The sequence below is a fragment of the Polypterus senegalus genome, chromosome 5, assembly GCF_016835505.1.
Source record: "Polypterus senegalus isolate Bchr_013 chromosome 5, ASM1683550v1, whole genome shotgun sequence".
NCBI lineage: Eukaryota > Metazoa > Chordata > Cladistia > Polypteriformes > Polypteridae > Polypterus > Polypterus senegalus.
In genome coordinates this window covers 119,292,960-119,311,233 of record NC_053158.1, presented here as the reverse complement: position 1 = coordinate 119,311,233, position 18,274 = coordinate 119,292,960, and the positions used below count along the sequence as shown (strand labels likewise).

At 39.3% G+C, this 18,274-nt stretch overlaps 1 protein-coding gene across 1 annotated transcript in view; it reads left to right on the top strand.

Annotated features, from left to right (window-relative positions):
• The window catches only part of c5h1orf35 (chromosome 5 C1orf35 homolog), a 71,355-nt gene extending 65,634 nt beyond the window's left edge, over positions 1-5,721 (top strand). The window contains exon 4 of the mRNA XM_039754111.1: positions 5,610-5,721. Coding sequence (XP_039610045.1) covers positions 5,610-5,706 — 97 coding nt within the window. The 3' untranslated portion in view covers positions 5,707-5,721. The remainder of the gene's footprint in view (positions 1-5,609) is intronic.
• Positions 5,722-18,274: the final 12,553 nt, after the last annotated feature.

Sequence of the window (18,274 nt, the reverse complement as noted above, 5' to 3'; positions counted from 1 at the left end):
TTGTACCAGCAAAATACCCGCGCTTCGCAGCGGCAAAGTACTGCCTTAAAATTTTTATTAAGAAGAAAATTAAACCTTTTTAAACTGAGAGAAAATATACCAATAATTATTTGTTAAGGATCTCTTTGTATACCACATTGTGAGTTTGGCCCTCCGGTTGTAATATGACCAAGCTGTGCGCTGAGCTTACTTTTCAGCATGCAACGTACAGTTGGCCATGTGAACAGTAATCTTGTTTCAGATCTCACAGCTTGGATTGCTGCTGTCATAATCAGTTTCAGTTTCATGGTTTGTTTCAATTACGACAGTATTTGTAGCACTTGTGTTGAAGAGACATTCGGCATCTGTCAAGCATTGTTAGTATACAACCGGTTTCATCGATAACTTCACATCCAGCTTTTGAGAGTTTAAACATTCATAAACATCAAAGTGTTCACTACTGAAATCATCACCTGTCAATCTAAGATGTTTAGGAGGCATTGGCGGTTGTCGAAAGGTGTATAATATTTGGCCATTTTGGTACACTTGAAAGCAACAACCGAACAATTCAGCGGCAGCCATCAACTCACATGCAGATGCATAGGTGAAGGGCTTAAGCATTTCACTTTTATAGTGCTCCTGTGTAGTATAATTATCTCCTGTACCATCATCAGTCCACACCTTGAACCTGTCCCAGTCATTCAATACATAAGACACAATGTTCCTCCGGATATCAAGAGTGAGCCTGATATGGCCGTGCAATATGTAACAAAGAGATTGGAAAAGGTAGGTGCCATCTTTGGGCATGAAAACCACTCAGTAAGTGACAGTTATTTGATCGATGGTGATCACCTCGATAGACATGTTAATGGTGGTATCGCTGGAATGATAAAGGAAATGGATACCTGAACAATGTAAAGTAAGTTTAAAATACCTAAACAATAACTATAATCGTAATAAATGAACAATAAAACAGCGGAGAAGCCGTGGATTAAATAAAAAGGCTGTAGTTATCAACAGGGAGATGTGAATCCCATGGCGAAGCAAGGAAGGGAATGTAGAGACTGGAGCGACGGACAGCCTTATATAAGCAGGCAGCCAACAATGTGGGAGGCGTTGGGATGGGGACCACCGCCGCCTCACACGATGACGAGCTGCAACCTATGGACGCATATATGTATGTAAGTAGGATTCAGTTAGCATTGGGAACCCGCGTACCAAATTTCTTGAAGATGGGCCCATAAGTAACAAAGACCGTTGAAAAGTTCAATATGGTGGCCAACAGTGGCATCATACCACCGAAATAAGTACCATATTTCAGCCTTCTACCTACATGGGAAGTTGGAGAATTAGTGACGTTGGAAAGTTCAATATGGCGGCTGACAGTGGCGTCATACCACCGAAATAAGAACATACATTGGTTTCGGTTAGCTCAGGGAAGCCGCCTACCAAATTTCGTGAAGATGGGGCCATGAATAAGAAAGTTCAACATGGCAGACGTTGTTGACCGTTTTGACCGTTACGCGTAGAATTTCGAAATGAAACCTGCTTAACTTTTGTAAGTAAGCTATAAGGAATAAGCATGCCAAATTTCAGCCTTCTACCTACACGGGAAGTTGTAGAATTAGTGATGTTGGAAAGTTCAACATGGCGGCCGACAGTGGCGTCATACCACCGAAATAAGTACATACAGGGTTAGCACAGGGAAGCCACCTACCAAATTTCGTGAAGATGGGGTCAGCCTTCTACCTACATGGGAAATTGGAAAATTAGTGACGTTGGAAAGTTTTATATGGCAGCGTACAGTGGCGTCATACCATCGAAATAAGTACGTACATCGGTTTCGGTTAGTGCAGGGAAGCCGCCTACCAAATTTCGTGAAGATGGGGCCATAAATAATAAAGTTGTCGACCGTTATAGTACGTTATGACCGTTATGTGTAGAATTTCGAAATGAAACCTGCTTAACTTTTGTAAGTAAGCTGTAAGGAATAAGCCTGCCAAATTTCAGCCTTCTACCTACACGGGAAATTGGAGAATTAGTGAGTGAGTGAGTCAGTGAGGGCTTTGCCTTTTATTAGTATAGATGCCTTTATTTGTAACTTAGACAAAGCAATGTAATATTAGTGTTACATTATTGATAATAACAGCAATGGTTTGATGGTTAAGAACCCCGAATCTCCCCCCCTACCCCTTTAGGAGTGAGTCTCTTTGTAATTTTACAACAGGGTATGGGAAGTGCCTCAAACAAGTTTGGCCAATATTTCTCTGCTAAAGTCTCTCGGTCATCCCCTTCAGGAAAGCCAGGCTGCCCAACTACCAAGCTTTACCTTAACACATGGTTTGGAGGACAGATGTGAAGGTATTCTGTCCCCCCATTGTTTTGTATTATGGCTGTTTGGAACTGGCTCTAGGGGTTGGACAGAGATTTGTTTTCTTTCCCCAGCTCTCTCTATAACCAAACTGATGAAAGACCATCTCATACACCATGAACTGAAAAGGACAACTCAATGAAGAGCACAGCTTGGTAGCCATATTGAGACAGGCACGCGGCCTGTTCTGACCACAAATGATGCCTTAGCTAGAGACATTTTAAGTAACTAACAAGTCTGTGTGCCACCTGAAATTACACCTCAACATTTATCAGTTTGTATGATTGCTGATATTCAAATGTACCTTGCATATTGTTGTTATTTATGAACATTATCAATAATACATAGTTTAAATTGTAACTTAACTCCTACTTGTCTTTTACTACACCTAATTGCCTAAGGTTATAGATGTAGAAGAGAAAGTAGGGAGAAGTTATATGGTACAATACCTTAAAAACAGTGATAAGTCTGTGAGATTTTAGACATTCTGACAAAAGCTACATATTAATAATACAAAATTAGAAAGTAGGGTAAAGTATTACTCTACGAAGACAAAGCAAACACTCATTTGTATTCATACTATCAGTGTCTTAAAGCCCATCCATACCTGTCAAAAAAGATTCTTGGTGATATGCAACTGATCATCTGGGTCGTTTTACGGACATTGGAGCTAAGCAGTGTGAGAGCACACGTGATGATGTTTATATCTGGTCCAACTCAGGAGTGTGTTAGACAGCAAGGGATGGTACGTTTGATAGTGGCTGGATACTTTTTAGACAGTGGAATGTCTGATAACTCCAGTGTTTGAATCTCCCAACATTGTCTCAGGAGAGCTATTACCCAACTGCACTCCAAAGCATAAGCACTGGTCATGTGGTAGATGCAACTCTGGTGCCTGCACAAGTCTTCCAAGCAAACCATGAGCTTTTGAAAACAACAGTTTTTAATTTTTTGCCACGTCCTATGTACTGTATAGTAGTTTTAAATCCTTTTGTAAAATGTTGCGTTTTTCCCCATTTTCTGTTTGCTATTGTTCTTTTTTGTAAGGAAGCCACATCACATTTTGAGCTCTTTTATAGATTTTTCGACTTAATACGTAAAATAAATTTTACATTACATTTGAATTTTTAATTTGTTTTATTTTTTGTTGATTAATTTGTGATTTTGTTTACTTTACATTTGCCCATGTCTGATGTGATAATATAATATATATTTAATAAAAATATGTAGGGATTAATGTTCCTGATATCGTCAGTCTTCTTATCTGATGTAGATTCATTTGTTGTTTAACAATGTTGTTATCTCGTTGGGCACTAAGATTGGTCTATTTTGAGGAAATGCTCCCCTGTTCATTATTTACAGAGCATTTCCATTTCAAAAATTGTACTGCAACTTTAAAACTAATTTTTTTGTTAATGCTGAACAAAGATGAAAGTATATACTAAACTGTCAGATTTATCATTATATCTGGACATGAACTGTCAGAATTTAATTAGCATGGAATAGAAAAAGACGCAATTAAAAGCATGTGACTGAAGCATTGCTAATTGTAATGGTTAAATTTAAGTATAACATATTGCAAGAGGGAGTTAAATGGAAGTCCTGTGACTTTCTCAAATCACCATATGCCCAGTAGTGATGAAAAAACCCCGCTGAATTTGCTTTGCCTCCAGTTCAGCATAAAGGTGGAAATGCTCAGATGTTTCCACAGACAGCAAAATGTATTGAGGTTATGTGAGGAAGGAGAAACAACAAAAGTGTTGAGTGTATTATAATGGTGTATTCATTTTTATCAGTTTTAGTCTGTCCACAGAAGCCACCACTCATTAGCTGACGGAAGGTGGTCATGTCCCTAAGCCAAGAGTGCAGAAGCTGCAGAGCTAACAACTTTTCCAGCTGCCAAATTAGATGCTAGAATATAGGGTGGGTGGGGCGTCTTATACTCCTTCATGTCAGTGATGGTGGATTGGCACTATATATTAGGGGAGGGCGTGAAAGATGAAGAGGTGCATACCTGCCACATCTGGGTGTGAGCTTCTGCTCTGTTCTGCAGCTGGAGACTGGCTTCTAGTGGCAAGGTTTGAGAGAGAGGCAAGGGATCAGCATTATTTACTTGAGGGGCCGTCCCATCCAGCATTGGCTACAGCAGATGATGTCATGCTGGTCTGGGCAAAGTACTATGAGCACTGTAAAATAACAGAGTTTGCCTAATCCAGCTGCAAGGTAAATTTTCAACTTCACTTTCAAACCCACTATGAACAATTCTTTGGCAAATTTTGCTGATCAACACTAATGTTTATCTCCCGTTTTAACCAGACTCCAGAAAAACAAGCATTCAACTATAAAAGGAGCAAATCTAATCTGCAAGATCCCTAGGAGACGCACCTCCATCATATCTTGCTCCTCCATAATTATCAGCAGGGGCTGATCAACCCCTGCCAATCGCTCACTTCCCTCGTGGGGCTACCAACTGCTTTGTCTCCTCTCCATCATCCTGGCTGAAGCACCCCAATATTGTCTTCTCACACTATCAGTTCTGTTTTGTTTTTTTTTCCCCCCCAGCTAATCGTTTTTATTCTCACTCTGTTTCCTTCTCTAGCTTTTTTATAGCCTTATCAAAAGATGCTGACACTGATTACAGCCTCTGGAGGGCACATAAGGCAATCATCTGATTTGCATGCTCCTGCCTGTGAATACACCCCATTCACACCCGGAGTCACTTTGCAATGCTACCTACACCTTACATAAGTCTGAACGTATGTTTATTTATTTAAAATTGCACGATCACCACAGACCTTTCTGTACCAAAGTAACTTTTTCCTCAAACCACTGTATACTAAGGTAATACTAATTTTGGGCTTTGAAGCTAATGTAGAGTTGTGATTTTTTTAATAGTTTTTATCGTTGAATGAATCGACTTTAAATCACCTTTGTAATATTACTGAATACTGTGAATCCTGATGTCCTTTAATATAGAATTCTGCTGCAGTCTCTTTAACACCAATACCACCAATGACTACATGTCCTTTTTGTCTCTCCTTTTTCTGTGTGCTATACAGATAGCAACCTTTTACAGAAGCTCTGTGTTCTCTGTTTTTCTTTTTGTTTCTGAACTTGTTTTACTAGTTAGTAGTCTTGATTAAGATTAGATTTGATCTGGCTTTTGACTTTGAACCTGCAATATTCAAATATTAAAGATGCCTTAAGTGTAAACTACTGGCATCTTTGGGCAGATCTGACAACCTTATCTTATTCTCAGATACAAGATGTTAATCTGTTACCAGTACAGTGAAGAATTGGAGCCAGAAAGCAGAAATGGCCCTCTGCATGACTCCTTCCAAATGACAGACTGGTAAATCATGTACAAGTCACATGGGGACAATATTAAGGTACTCAGTCACAGACTATGCTAACTTTAGTGTTGACACTGTGGTACTATCAAAGACAGTGTGTTGCATCCCAAACATGAAGCCCTGCATTACTAAGACAGTGAAAAGTTTATTAATGCTACATGGGTTGGACAGGCATCCTGGTCAAGAGAAAGGAAAAAGGCTGACCTGGAAGTAATGGCCAGAGGGGGGATGGACAGTTAGCCTAGTTGGAATGAAAGAAAGATGCTGCAGGGGACCGGTTATTCCCCCGGGAGTAGAGATGGCAGCAGCCCTCTGTATCAGCACCCATTTGGGAACCAGCGGGGAATGCTGGGAGATGTTGTCTGGAAATGCAGCCCCTTTGGGGACCATGGGTGCCATAAGGGGTGCTGCAGAAAGATGCACTCCCTAATAAATTGGACTTCTGTATGACCTGGAAGTACTTCCATCAGGCAGTGGTCGTGGCACTGGAAGTACTCCTGGGTCCATAATAAATGGGACCACACTCCCTTATCCTGGCAAGTCAGAGCTGGGAGGACGAAGAGCAATACTCAACTGGAGCAGGGCAGAATTGTGGTTTGTGTAAAGAAATGTATTGTGCTTATGCCACTTTGTGGAAGAATTTGGTTAAATTAACCATCCTTTATTTGAACCTATGACTCTGTGTGATAGTGTTTGGGGCTTGTTGATGCCCCAGGCTCCATCACAATTACCACACTTGGCAGGATTGTCTGGCCACTTGGTTGACAGAAACCTGTTCAATATAAATTTTATTGTGTCTGTAACACCCCTGCACAATATTTTGCTTTTTTTTCTTTTAATCTTACATTTTTCTTTGGCTATTTATTGGAGAATGGGAAAGAAATCTGCAAAAAAGAATGGGAAAATCCCAAGAGGCCTGACACTGGATGACTTTGTTTGGCTGTGACCTACCTGGTGGGAGGAGAACAGGGGCAGCACTACGTCCCAGAGATCCCTAGTCATATCAAAGATAGGGTTGTCAGCGATCAAGAAACGCAAAGCTCAACCCTGCTGCATTTACAACTTAAGGTTAGGTTCTGAAGTATGTGCCACTAATGCATTAAGTTCGCCAAGGAATCATTTAAATTATTTTTATGATCCCTGCCTTCACAGCACTGTTAGTGGCTGTTAATTGAGGTTATACCCCACCTGGTCAAGATGGCGTCGACGAGTGGTCCAGCCAATCTAGCTGTACAAATCTTGGAAACCCTGTTCGATGAGGGCGATCACATGGATCATCCTTGGGCAAACCTGGAAAACCAACATAGTGGCTACTAGAGTGACTTGCGCCGGAATTGAACGAAAGTCCAGCCAAGCCACAGAGAGGTAAAAGACAAAGCAGGATGAATGTTCCGATCCTGGCCAAAAAAACTATCTCACCGAGATGGACTAGTCTTTTCTGCAATTCTCTGGAGCCATTCTCCCCACCAGTAGGACTCGGCAGTTTTCAATGAAAACATACAAAGTCTTTGCCAACAACCCATGGGAAGCCAGAAGTGGCGAACAATTGGAAATAGCTTGTAACACTGCTAGAGCCACTGCAATCGCTTCTTTCACTGCTCGACAACATACAGACAGCTGTCTAGGAGGTGGAAAAAATAATGAGGCTCCCTTTTAAAACACTGAGCCAGTACCCTTAGCAACATGGACTTAAATTAACAGCTAAAGTGACTTCGGCTATACAGGCCCTGTATGGTACATAATAAAGGGGTGCAGTGTAAAATAATCCCTGATCTATATGAGGGGAATCAAGTAGCACTCGCTACAGTTATGACTAGTGTTAGAAAATTTACCCTATTTGAACCACAAGTCATGCAGGCGGTCACCCAGACTGCAGAGGTCAGGTTGGGAAAAGAAAAAGGGACTCTGGATGATAGGTGTCGAGTAGGGCAGGCTCCCACAAAACACAAAAATAAAGGAAAATTTATTTTACTTTAGTTAAATTCTTGCTAAAAGATGCACTTGTTTTGTTATATCTGTGTCTTTTGTGAAAATGTTTATTTGATATTTGGTCTTCACACGTTATACACTTCACATCATCATTTGGCCAATTATTAATAGAACATGAAAAAAGTTTCTGGTCTAGTTATATGTTCAACATTTCTTACCCCAAATTTCTTGTCATCCTACATTTACACAGTTCGATGTACACATGGAACACATATGAAATGTATGTGTTACAAATAATGATATATTTACCCTATACCGGGGTCTCCAACCTTTTTTCCCCCTGAGAGCTACTCATGTTTTCTAATGTTTATTCTCATAGCTTATTTAAACTCATAGACTGAATAAGCTTGTTTTGCCTGATCATTTACAAAATGTTGGTGTCCACAACTCACATTTTGCATTAAAACATCACAAAAATATTTAGTTCACCTGCAAGTGTATTTTGTATGGCTGTATGCATTTTCTAGTGTATCTCACACTATTGAATTAAAACATGAATGCTGTCAGTACAAAACGATGCAATTACAAATACACAGATATTACTTATTCATTTGTCATTTTGTTACATTTTACTTTTTTACTTCACAAGAGTATTCACATGTCCAGTTGCATGTGTGATGTGTATTCAGTCTTTTTTAGTTCTTGAGTTGACTGGCTCTGCATGGAGTCAACAAGAGAGCTGTATGGTGGTGTGTAGCCATTTAGGTTCACTCTTATGGAGCCATTTAAATGTTCATCTATCAGTCTTGTTCTGAACTTTCATTTCATGACATTCATGTCAAAAAAGGCAAACTCACAGAGGTTTGTAGATCCAAACAAAGCAGACATTTTCAGAGCTGATTAGTAAAGATTTGTATAGTTATCTGGCTCTACTAAGCTCCAGGAATGCTAAGAATGCTGTTCAGACTTTAACTGCACATTATTTTGAAGGTTTATAACCTCAATTTCCATTTCTACATCAACAACATAGAAAAAGTCAGCCAGCTGTCCTGAAATCTCACTTATGTCCACATCCATGAAGGGTTTGGCCATAAATGTCACATAGGCTTGAGTTTCTCAAAGCCACTGACTGTGTCTGCAAACTCCTGTACAAGCCTCAGCAAGAGGTCACAATACTTGGAAACATTTAAAACGCTGACTGCACCAGTGTGACTTTCCAACATCTTTGAGACAGATGGGAAGTGCTGAAAAGTTTTGTTCTTCACTTGCTGGATGTACGATGACAGTTTTGCACTGAATGCCTTACCAGCACTGATAATATCAGATATGTTTTTATCTGTTCCGGTGATTGATTTTCTCAGTTGCATCTCTCAGGAAACCAAGATCAAGTAGCCACTCTGCATCAGATAATAGGGTGGTATCTTCCTCCCTTGTTTCCATAAAAGCCTTGATTTCACCCAGCAAAGGAAAAAAGCGCTTCAGTATCTTACCCCGACTTACCCGTCTAACTTCAGTGTGGAGGAGGAGATCCCCATTCTCCGCAGATAATTCTTCCAGGAACAGCTTGAAGGTCCGGTGTTGCTTTGCCTTTGTTCGATTGGAGTTGATGATCTTAACAAAAAGAGCCACGAAATGGTCAAATTCCATAACTTTTGTGCATATTGCCCGTTGGTGAATGATGCAGTGATAGTTCAGAAACTTAGGAAAGTCTGGGTCTGCTTTGCAGTGTGCAATAAATCCTGAGTGACGACCTGTCATAGCAGGTGCTCCATTAGTTATCACAGACACCAGCTTTTCAACAGGGATATTTTTTTCTACAAACTAGTCCTTCACTGCATAGTAAATATCAACTCCCCTGGTTGTAGTTTTCAGTGGAAGTAAGGTCAAAAACTCTTTGGTGGAAAGTCACCAAACACCGAATGAAAACAGCCAGCTGGGTTGTATCATGGAGTTGACAGACTCATCGCACTGAATTGAAAACCATTTGAACCTCAGCGTGTCTGATTCCAGCTATTTTACCGCATCCGCAAACAGCGCAGACACTCTTCTTGCCACAGATTTTATGTGTGTTGGGGGAGTGGGGTTGTTTCTTTGTTTAACTTTATTTTTGAAAGACTATGTAAAATTTTACTTTACACTTAGGTATAGGGGTGGCGCAGTGGTAGCAGCTGCCTCACAGTAAGGAGACCTGAGTTCGCTTCCAGGGTCCTCCCTGCGTGGAGTTTGCATGTTCTCCTCGTGTCTTCGTGGGTTTCCTCTAGGTGCTCTGGTTTCCTCCCACAGTCCAAAGACATGCAGGTTAGGTGCATAGGCAATCCTAAATTGTCTCTCATGTGTGCGTGTGTGCCCCTGAGATGGGTTGACGCACTGCCTGGGGATTTGCTGCTGCCTTGCGCCCTGTGTTGGTTAAGGTTTGAATGTTTTCATTATGGTGAAAATGTATTATGCATTATCAAAGAAACAACAGTAGTATGTGAAACAAAGATGGATTTTTTTTTTATTAACTTGCTGTCTTTCATGCTTTTCTCTAAATAAAAGCTGTCAGTACTTTCTTTGGGGGGAAAAAGAGCAAGATATGTCCTGTCTCTATAGAAACAAATACTCCAGGTCATGTACAATAATCTGCTTAACATGCACAGTCTGGGTAACTTAAGACACCATGCTATTACATAGCATGGCATTGAGTATATTAACAAAAAAATGAATGCATTTTCTTTGTGCCATAATCAGACATATATTACTTTAAGGAAACTAACATAAAGGTACAATGAGGCCAGTAACCCAGGGCTTGAACTGGCTTCTTTAAAAATCATGGTAGGTTTTTCTTAACAAAAAGAAGCTTTTCTGCTTTTTTGCCAGCAAGTCTGTTTCTCTTTTCATGCACTATATATGCCACAGCTGAAAGAAGGCGTTCAATGTCTACACTGGCACAAGGTGCCGATAGGTACTTGATTGCTGCCTTGGCCATGCTTGGGAAACCGGTGGCATTGCTTTTCCAGTACTGGAAAGGGGCAGTTATTTCTGGAGATAGGGGGCTTGAAGAGATAGTTATTGAGCGGGGGAAAATAAACAAGTTTACAAATGTTTACCTTTATTACTATAAAAAAAAATATATTATTATTAGGTTGCCCAGATTTATGGTAAAGAAAAATAGGACAACCACATGTACCAACCACCGCCATTAATAAAAACTTGTGACATTGAAAGTTTGGTGTATAGACTACTATAAATCCTTATATACTACTGAGTTTAGAGAAGACAATACACAATCTAATGCATTTCTGGATACATTACAAATACCACAAATAGACACTTTCAGTGTGGAGGAACTTGAGAAACCTCTGGCGTTATCAGAATTACTAGATGCTATAAAGTCATTCCAAGGAGGGAAAGCAGCAGGCCCTGATGGCTACCCTGGAGAATTTTACAAGAAATTCTCCTCTTCTATTAGCAACATTTACAGAAGCCAGCGATCTCTTCTTCAAACCTTTCGCCAAGCACTAATCACAGTTTTTCCAAAACAAAATAAAGACTTATTACAATGTGCGTCATACAGACCAATTTCACTTCTGAATTACGACGTTAAAATACTCTCTAAAATCATAGCTAGAAGGATGGAGAAAGTGCTCACCTTGGTAATATCACAAGAACAAACGGGATTTATTAGGGGCCAACACTTATCTTCAAATCTTTGACGCCTGTTTAATGTAATATACTCGCCTACTAAATCAAACACCCCAGAAATAATTTTATCATTGGATGCAGAAAAAGCATTCAACATGATTGAATGGAAATACCTTCTTACTACATTGGAGAAGTTTGGGTTTGGTCCGAATATTTGTGCATAGATTAAATTACTGTATACTAACCCAGAAGCTTCAGTTTGCATCAACAACATTTACTCAGACTACTTTAAACTAGAACATGGTACTAGACAAGGATGCCCCTTGTCACCGCTGCTGTTTGCAGTTGCCATTGAACCACTGGCAATACATTGTCGAAATACTGATCAGATATAGGGGATTAGCAGAGAAGGACTGGAAAAGAAAATTTCATTATATGCAGATGATATGGTACTGTATATATCGGACCCAGAAAATTCTGTGCCTTAACAGCACTCTCAGAATTTCAAAAGATTTCTGGTCTCAGAATTAATCTGAATAAAAGTGTACTCTTTCCCGTGAATTCTCGAGCATATAATATTAGATACCCTACCTTTCATCATTGCAGAACAGTTTAAATACCTAGGAGTAAACATCACAAGTAAACCTAAAGCTATTTGTCAACAAAATTTTGCCGTCTGCATGGAAAAAAATCAAGCAAGACTTGCATAGATGGTCAACCCTTCATCTCACACTAGCTGGAAGAATTAACACTGTTAAGATGAATATTCTTCCTAAGCTCCTTTTTTATTTCAAAACATTCCAATATACATTAATAAATCATTCTTTAAGCAATTAGATTCAACAATAACCTCATTAATTTGGAATTCAAAACATCCACACATCAAAAGAGCGACCCTACAAAAGGCAGAAGGCGGCATGGCTCTACCTAACTTCCAGTTTTATTACTGGGCAGCAAATATACAGGCGATAAGAACCTGGACACAAATAGAAGAACATACACAGGCTTGGTCCGCAATAGAAGTAAAATCCTGCAGTACTTTGTATTCCTTGCTCTGTGCTCCAATAAACACACGTTATCGGCAATATACTAATAACCCAATTGTGCTCCACTCACTTAGAATCTGGAACCAATGTAGAAAGCATTTTAAGATGAAGAAGATTCTATCTGTGGCACCTCTGCAAGAGAACCACCTCTTTCAACCTTCGCAAACTATGCAGTTTTTAATATCTGGAAAAATTTGGAATTAACTTGCTTAGAGATCTTTTATATAGACAACGTCTTTGCATCCTATGAACAATTACATTCCAAATTTAACATTCCAACTACACATTTCTTTCACTATCTTCAAATCAGGAACTTTGTTAAACAGAACCTTCCAGATTTTCCTCATCTTGCACCCACATCCATGCTGGAAAAAATGTTGCTCAATCTTAAGGACTTAGACGCCATCTCTACAATATATAAAATCATTTTACAATCCCTCCCTTTCAAAGATCCAAGAGGACACTGGGAAAAAGATCTCTCAATTAATATATCAGAAAAGGAGTGGAAAGTAGCAATGCAGAGAATTCACTCAAGCTCCATATGCGCAAAGCATAACATTATACAACTCAAAATTATATATCGAGCACATCTGTCTCGACTAAAACTCTCCAAAATGTTTCCAGGGCATGATCCAACCTGCGAACGCTGCAAACTAGTTCCAGCCTCACTGGGTCACATGTTCTGGGCCTGCACCAAATTAACATCATTCTGGACAAAAATTTTTAATTACCTTTCAGACAGCCTTGGTCTCAAAATCCCTCCTAACCCATTAACAGCTGTGTTTGGGGTTCTTCCAGATGGGTTTAAGGTGGAGAAAGACAAACAAATTGTGATTGCATTCACTACACTTTTGGCACGCGGACTTATTCTGATAAACTGGAAGAACCCAAACTCTCCTCTTTTAAGTCAGTGGGAAATTGATGTGTTATACTATTTGAAATTGGAAAAAATCAAAGTCAAGTTAGAGGATCCGTGCAGACTTTTTTCAAAACATGGCAGGATCTAATCAGTAATATTTTAAAATAAGCTCATAAAGCACAAATTTCACTCCGTTTGGCTTGCTCTCTCTCTCAGGGGTGGGGATCAATTTGTTCTTAACTTAATTTTTATTTTTGTAAAAACTTGATTGATTTGTATGGATTGTCATAAAATTAATAAAAAGGATACTGACTGCATATTTGTAAGCTGCATTATATGTTTTAAGGGTTTTTTTTTTATTATTATTTTCTAAATACATTCATGAGGTTTTTTTTTTTTTTGGTTTTTTTTTCCTCCCCCATTCTGGACGTCTGGTCAACCTAATTTGTATGATTATTGTTAATAATTTTAGGATTCTGTTATTTTACCTCTGTGGTAGTTGAATGTGGTTTTGTAGCCACATACGAATTTTCTTCAAGAATTTCTTCATACATCTCCAGCAGTGAAGCAGCATCATATCTCCAAGTGCAAATCTTTTTCTCTTGTGGTTTGCTGTTGCTCTCTGCATCTCCTTCACAAGCTCACATCTTGACCAGTTGTTTCTGAAGTGCTTCTTGCTCTTGTTTATTGGTATTTTGCTCCAAGAAATCAATCTTTGTACTGTGGATTAAGGACAGTAGATTGATGGTATATTGGCTCAGAGCATGCACCACTGAAGCATTTTGTGACAGTGTGATTTTCGCTCTGGAATCGGAAATTTGTCTTGCCACACTTGCTAAGCAGACAACAGACAGAATCACATCTGCAATTGTAGATGAATGTGCGCTTATGTCTTTAGTAAGTTGCTTGAATGGTTCAAGTAGAGCAATACTGTTTTCCACAACTCCCCACCGATGCACCGTGAGAGAGGCAGGAAGCTCGTATTCAGCACCATATGCAGCAAGAGTGCGCTTCTTATGAACCAGACTTTTCCACATATAATTCTTGCTACTCCAACAAGTCAGAAAGTCCTACTGAAGCATTCTTGTTGGGGTACCATGGTCTGTTTGTATTTCTCTCAGCCATGAAATAGCGAGCTGTGCTTAAAATGAGTAATTATTTACCTCCTAATGGTAACACAGTCTGAGATGCTTCTCTGGCTCAATAAGCCTTCATTTATAGCAAGCAGCAAAGTGTGAGCCATACATATTAACCTTTTAATGCCACTTTCTTCCATAGCTTTTTGCCATATTGCGAGTGTTGTCACGTAGCACAACATACCATTTTAAATGTTGCACTTCGCTAATATGGAATCAAAAGCTTGTGCAATGAAAGTTGCAGAATGAGAGCCGGAGAACTCTTTAGCATGCAACACCGCTCTTTTTACCTCAACATTATCGTCAATCCAGGAAGACAACATACTCATGGGGCTGACCGTTGAGCTCCACATATCTGTAGTGATGCTAATGCTGGTGACATTTTTTCTTAAAAGCTCATGGATATTTGTAGCATTCACATCATATAATACAGGCAGTGAGACATCTGCAAAGTATCGCCAGCTTGGAAAAATGTACCAATGTTTTACATTCTGATGTAGTAGACAACGAAATCCCTCATCCTCAACTAGGGAAAAAGGTTGGTCATCGTGTATAATCATTTCCATTATTTTAGTAGTTATGCCTTTAGTTCTGGCGCTGTTTTGAGGAAATGTCTTTACGTTTTGAAGGGTTTACAGTATGAGGCTGCCTCTAGTGAGCCCTGTAACATCTGATTTAACTTTCGTTTTGGTAGCATTAGCTGCTTGAAATTGCATGTATAATTCATTATGGTGCTTCTTCAGATGGGTAATTAAATTTGTTGTATTGAAAGATTTAATTCTGCAGCCTCCTCATATTAGCTCATTTTTGCAGGCAGAGCGGATAGCAACTCTTTTGTCTTCCTTTTTCACAGAAAAATATGACCACATTGCTGACGTGCTGCTTTACTAGCAGTATCTGCCCAATGAATAAACAAGGCATGTAGTGCTCATGTCAACAAAAGTAGGAAACCCAGGGGCTGTGCTTGCATGCATGTTTTTCTGCAGCTTAATGTCTGCCTCACTGAACAATGAAAACAACATGTAATTATTTAGTGAACTGACATTGTTAACATTTGAATCTGATGATTGTATATAGTGTGGAATTGACCTCTCTATATTCTGTCCTCTGCATCACCTGGAGTTCAAAAGAAATACCAACATGCAGCAACATGTGGACACTGGCCAAGATCAGAACAACAAACCAAACACGGACACTAACTACAATCTAACTACTTTTTAGTCAGTGCGGCTTTGACATCATGGATCAGAAGGTGCATGCTAATTCAGCGTGAGTAGGAGCACTCAAGAATAAAACTGAATTAAATAAATTCACATCCACAGCCATTCTCAGTCACACACAACACTCGCATCCACATCCATAGTTTTCCCAGTCTCGTTCACGCACAAGATCTGACATGGTTTTCAAATAAAGAGGGGGTATAACAAAATAAGTTTGTTTGTTATACCACGTCTTTATCTGAAAACGGCATCAGATCCGGGGGACGTATGGGAGCTTGAACTTGAGTGAGAGAATTAAACTTAAAAAAAAAAAAACGGTAACTTTAACTATAAATTTACAGCCGCAAATCAAATGTATGCTTTTATTGTATGAAATTAACAATAAGAGCAGCTCACTACTGAAAATGGTAAATTTGGGAAGCAGCTGATATCGAAAACCGGGACCTCTTGATTGGAAGGCAGCAGTTCTTAGTACCACGCAAGCTGTCATATCAACCTGCTTTCTTTTTTCTTCAGTTAAATTTTTAAATAAAAGTGCACGTTTTGTTATACTTGTACCTTTTGTTAAAGTGTTTATTTCATATTATTATTTCAGGCTTCACACATTATACATTTCATGATTGCATTTTTTCAATTACAGTAATCCCTCGTCAATCGCGGGGGTTGCGTTCCAGACCAAACCATATGTTTGTATGGTTATTTTTATATATTTTAAGCCCTTATAAACTCCTACACTGTTTTTAAATATTCCCTGCAGAGTTATACAGCATAATCCCTTTGTATTCTCTTAGAAATTAGGTAAGATTCATTGAAATTATGTATGTAAACACACTGTTTATATACAGTAAAACCTAAATATTATTTTTAAGATATCAAGTGTCTCTGATATCACATATGTTACAGCCATTACGATAGAGAGGTCACCAGCATTAAATGTGTACAATTTTGAAAAGAAAAGAAAAATTGTATACAGAAAATGTGTGTACAGTGATACTAAACGTACGTACATGTACTAAGTACTGTAAGTAGAAAATTAATTATGGTTACTTGCCAACAATGACACGATGACTTGTCCGATAACAATGAGTTTAATTTTACTGCACAACAAAGGAGAGCGTTACAGCCCTTCTAAAGGAGCCACTTCAGGCGATTGTGTAGCACTGCTGTTGTTCTTCTTCTGGCAGTCTTCAATCCAAATCCCTAAAGCAGATTCCATCCAGACTGCTGCCTTATTACATCCACCTACAACTCGTTTTGCACCCTGGTTAAAAGGACACTGCCGCCGTAGATGTTCTATTCCTTTCCTACTTTTTAAATAAAAAGAATCGTAGCCTCATTGATGCTGTAATGGCGTCCCTTCCTTCAACAAATCCAAAACGTTTACCTTTTCGGCAATCGTTAACTTCTTCCGTTGGCGCTTGGGCACGGCCCCTGAAACAATAGCAGGAGCAGATCGTTTTGGAGCCATAATAAAGGGCTTTACTATGCACAAAGATAAACACAAAAGGGCACAAAAGTTAACTCTTTACACAGCGAAACACATTGATGCTGAATGAGTGAGACAAGACTTCCTGGTTAACACCGCATTCAGCACACAGGAACTTCACTGCGGGCTCTGATTGGTTAGCTTCTCAGTCATCCGCCAATAGCATCCCTTGTATGACATCAACTAGGCAAACCAACTGAGGAAGCATGTACAGGAAGTAAAAAGACCCATTGTCCTCAGAACCCGGGAAGCAGCGAAAAATCTGCGTTATATATTTAGTTATGCTTACATATAAAGTCCGCGATAGAGTGAAGCCGCGAAAGTCGAAGCGCAATATAGTGAGGGATTACTGTAATCTTAAATATCTTACCCCATTTGTAGTGGCAAATGTCTTCACTCCAGTACCATCACAGCCAACTTTTTCTGGGCACATGCTGTATTTAGTACATCTTTAATCTTCATACATTTTAGTGTACTTCCACAGAGTAAACGTTGTTGCCATGGGTTTAGTGGAATTTTTCAGCCTTTCACGATAGCCTCTCTAAGCAGGAGGAGACTTAACATTCTTGTTTTGTGCACACCTGGCTCACATGCACTTGCACAAAGGATGGTCATTACACTGTTGTGTTTTTCGTTTTTTTAACTTTCTTTACTCGTATAAAGGAAAATCAGAAAGTGTATTACTGTACGTGGTTGACACATTTGGCAACCAAGGGCCAAAACAGTGGTTTCCAGCTGCCTCAAAATAGTGTCTAGTGGCAACTGAGCAACCTTTAGTGTCATGCCCTGTATAAAACTTACAAGCATTAAAATATCTTGGCACGTTGCAGGAATTGACTGTGACACGAGATGTGCTGATAAAACTGTTCACATACTGACATTTTTTTAAATATTGAATGCTGAAGTGAGAGCTGCGGTACAGTATGTGTTGTTAAACTGGTTTATGGCATTTGCTTTTAAAACTTTAGAAGGGTTTTGCCAGACTACTTCTTAGGGATAGGATCAGCATGAGCAATGGCATGTTCAAAGGGGGAAGGATGCAGAAACCAATTTTGTTAGGAGAGTCATTAGGCTAGAAATGAAGAAGGAGACATGCTCATTCACCTGGCTATTTGGACAGGAGTAAGATGTTTAGTACAAAAATAAAGGCATATTTGGAAGACAGCTTTAAATGAGTTAAGAACAGTGTGAAAAGAAGGGAATTTGAGGGATTCTTTAACAGCAAATTCAGGCACGTTGAGAGCTTCAGGTGGCATTAAATACCCACCATG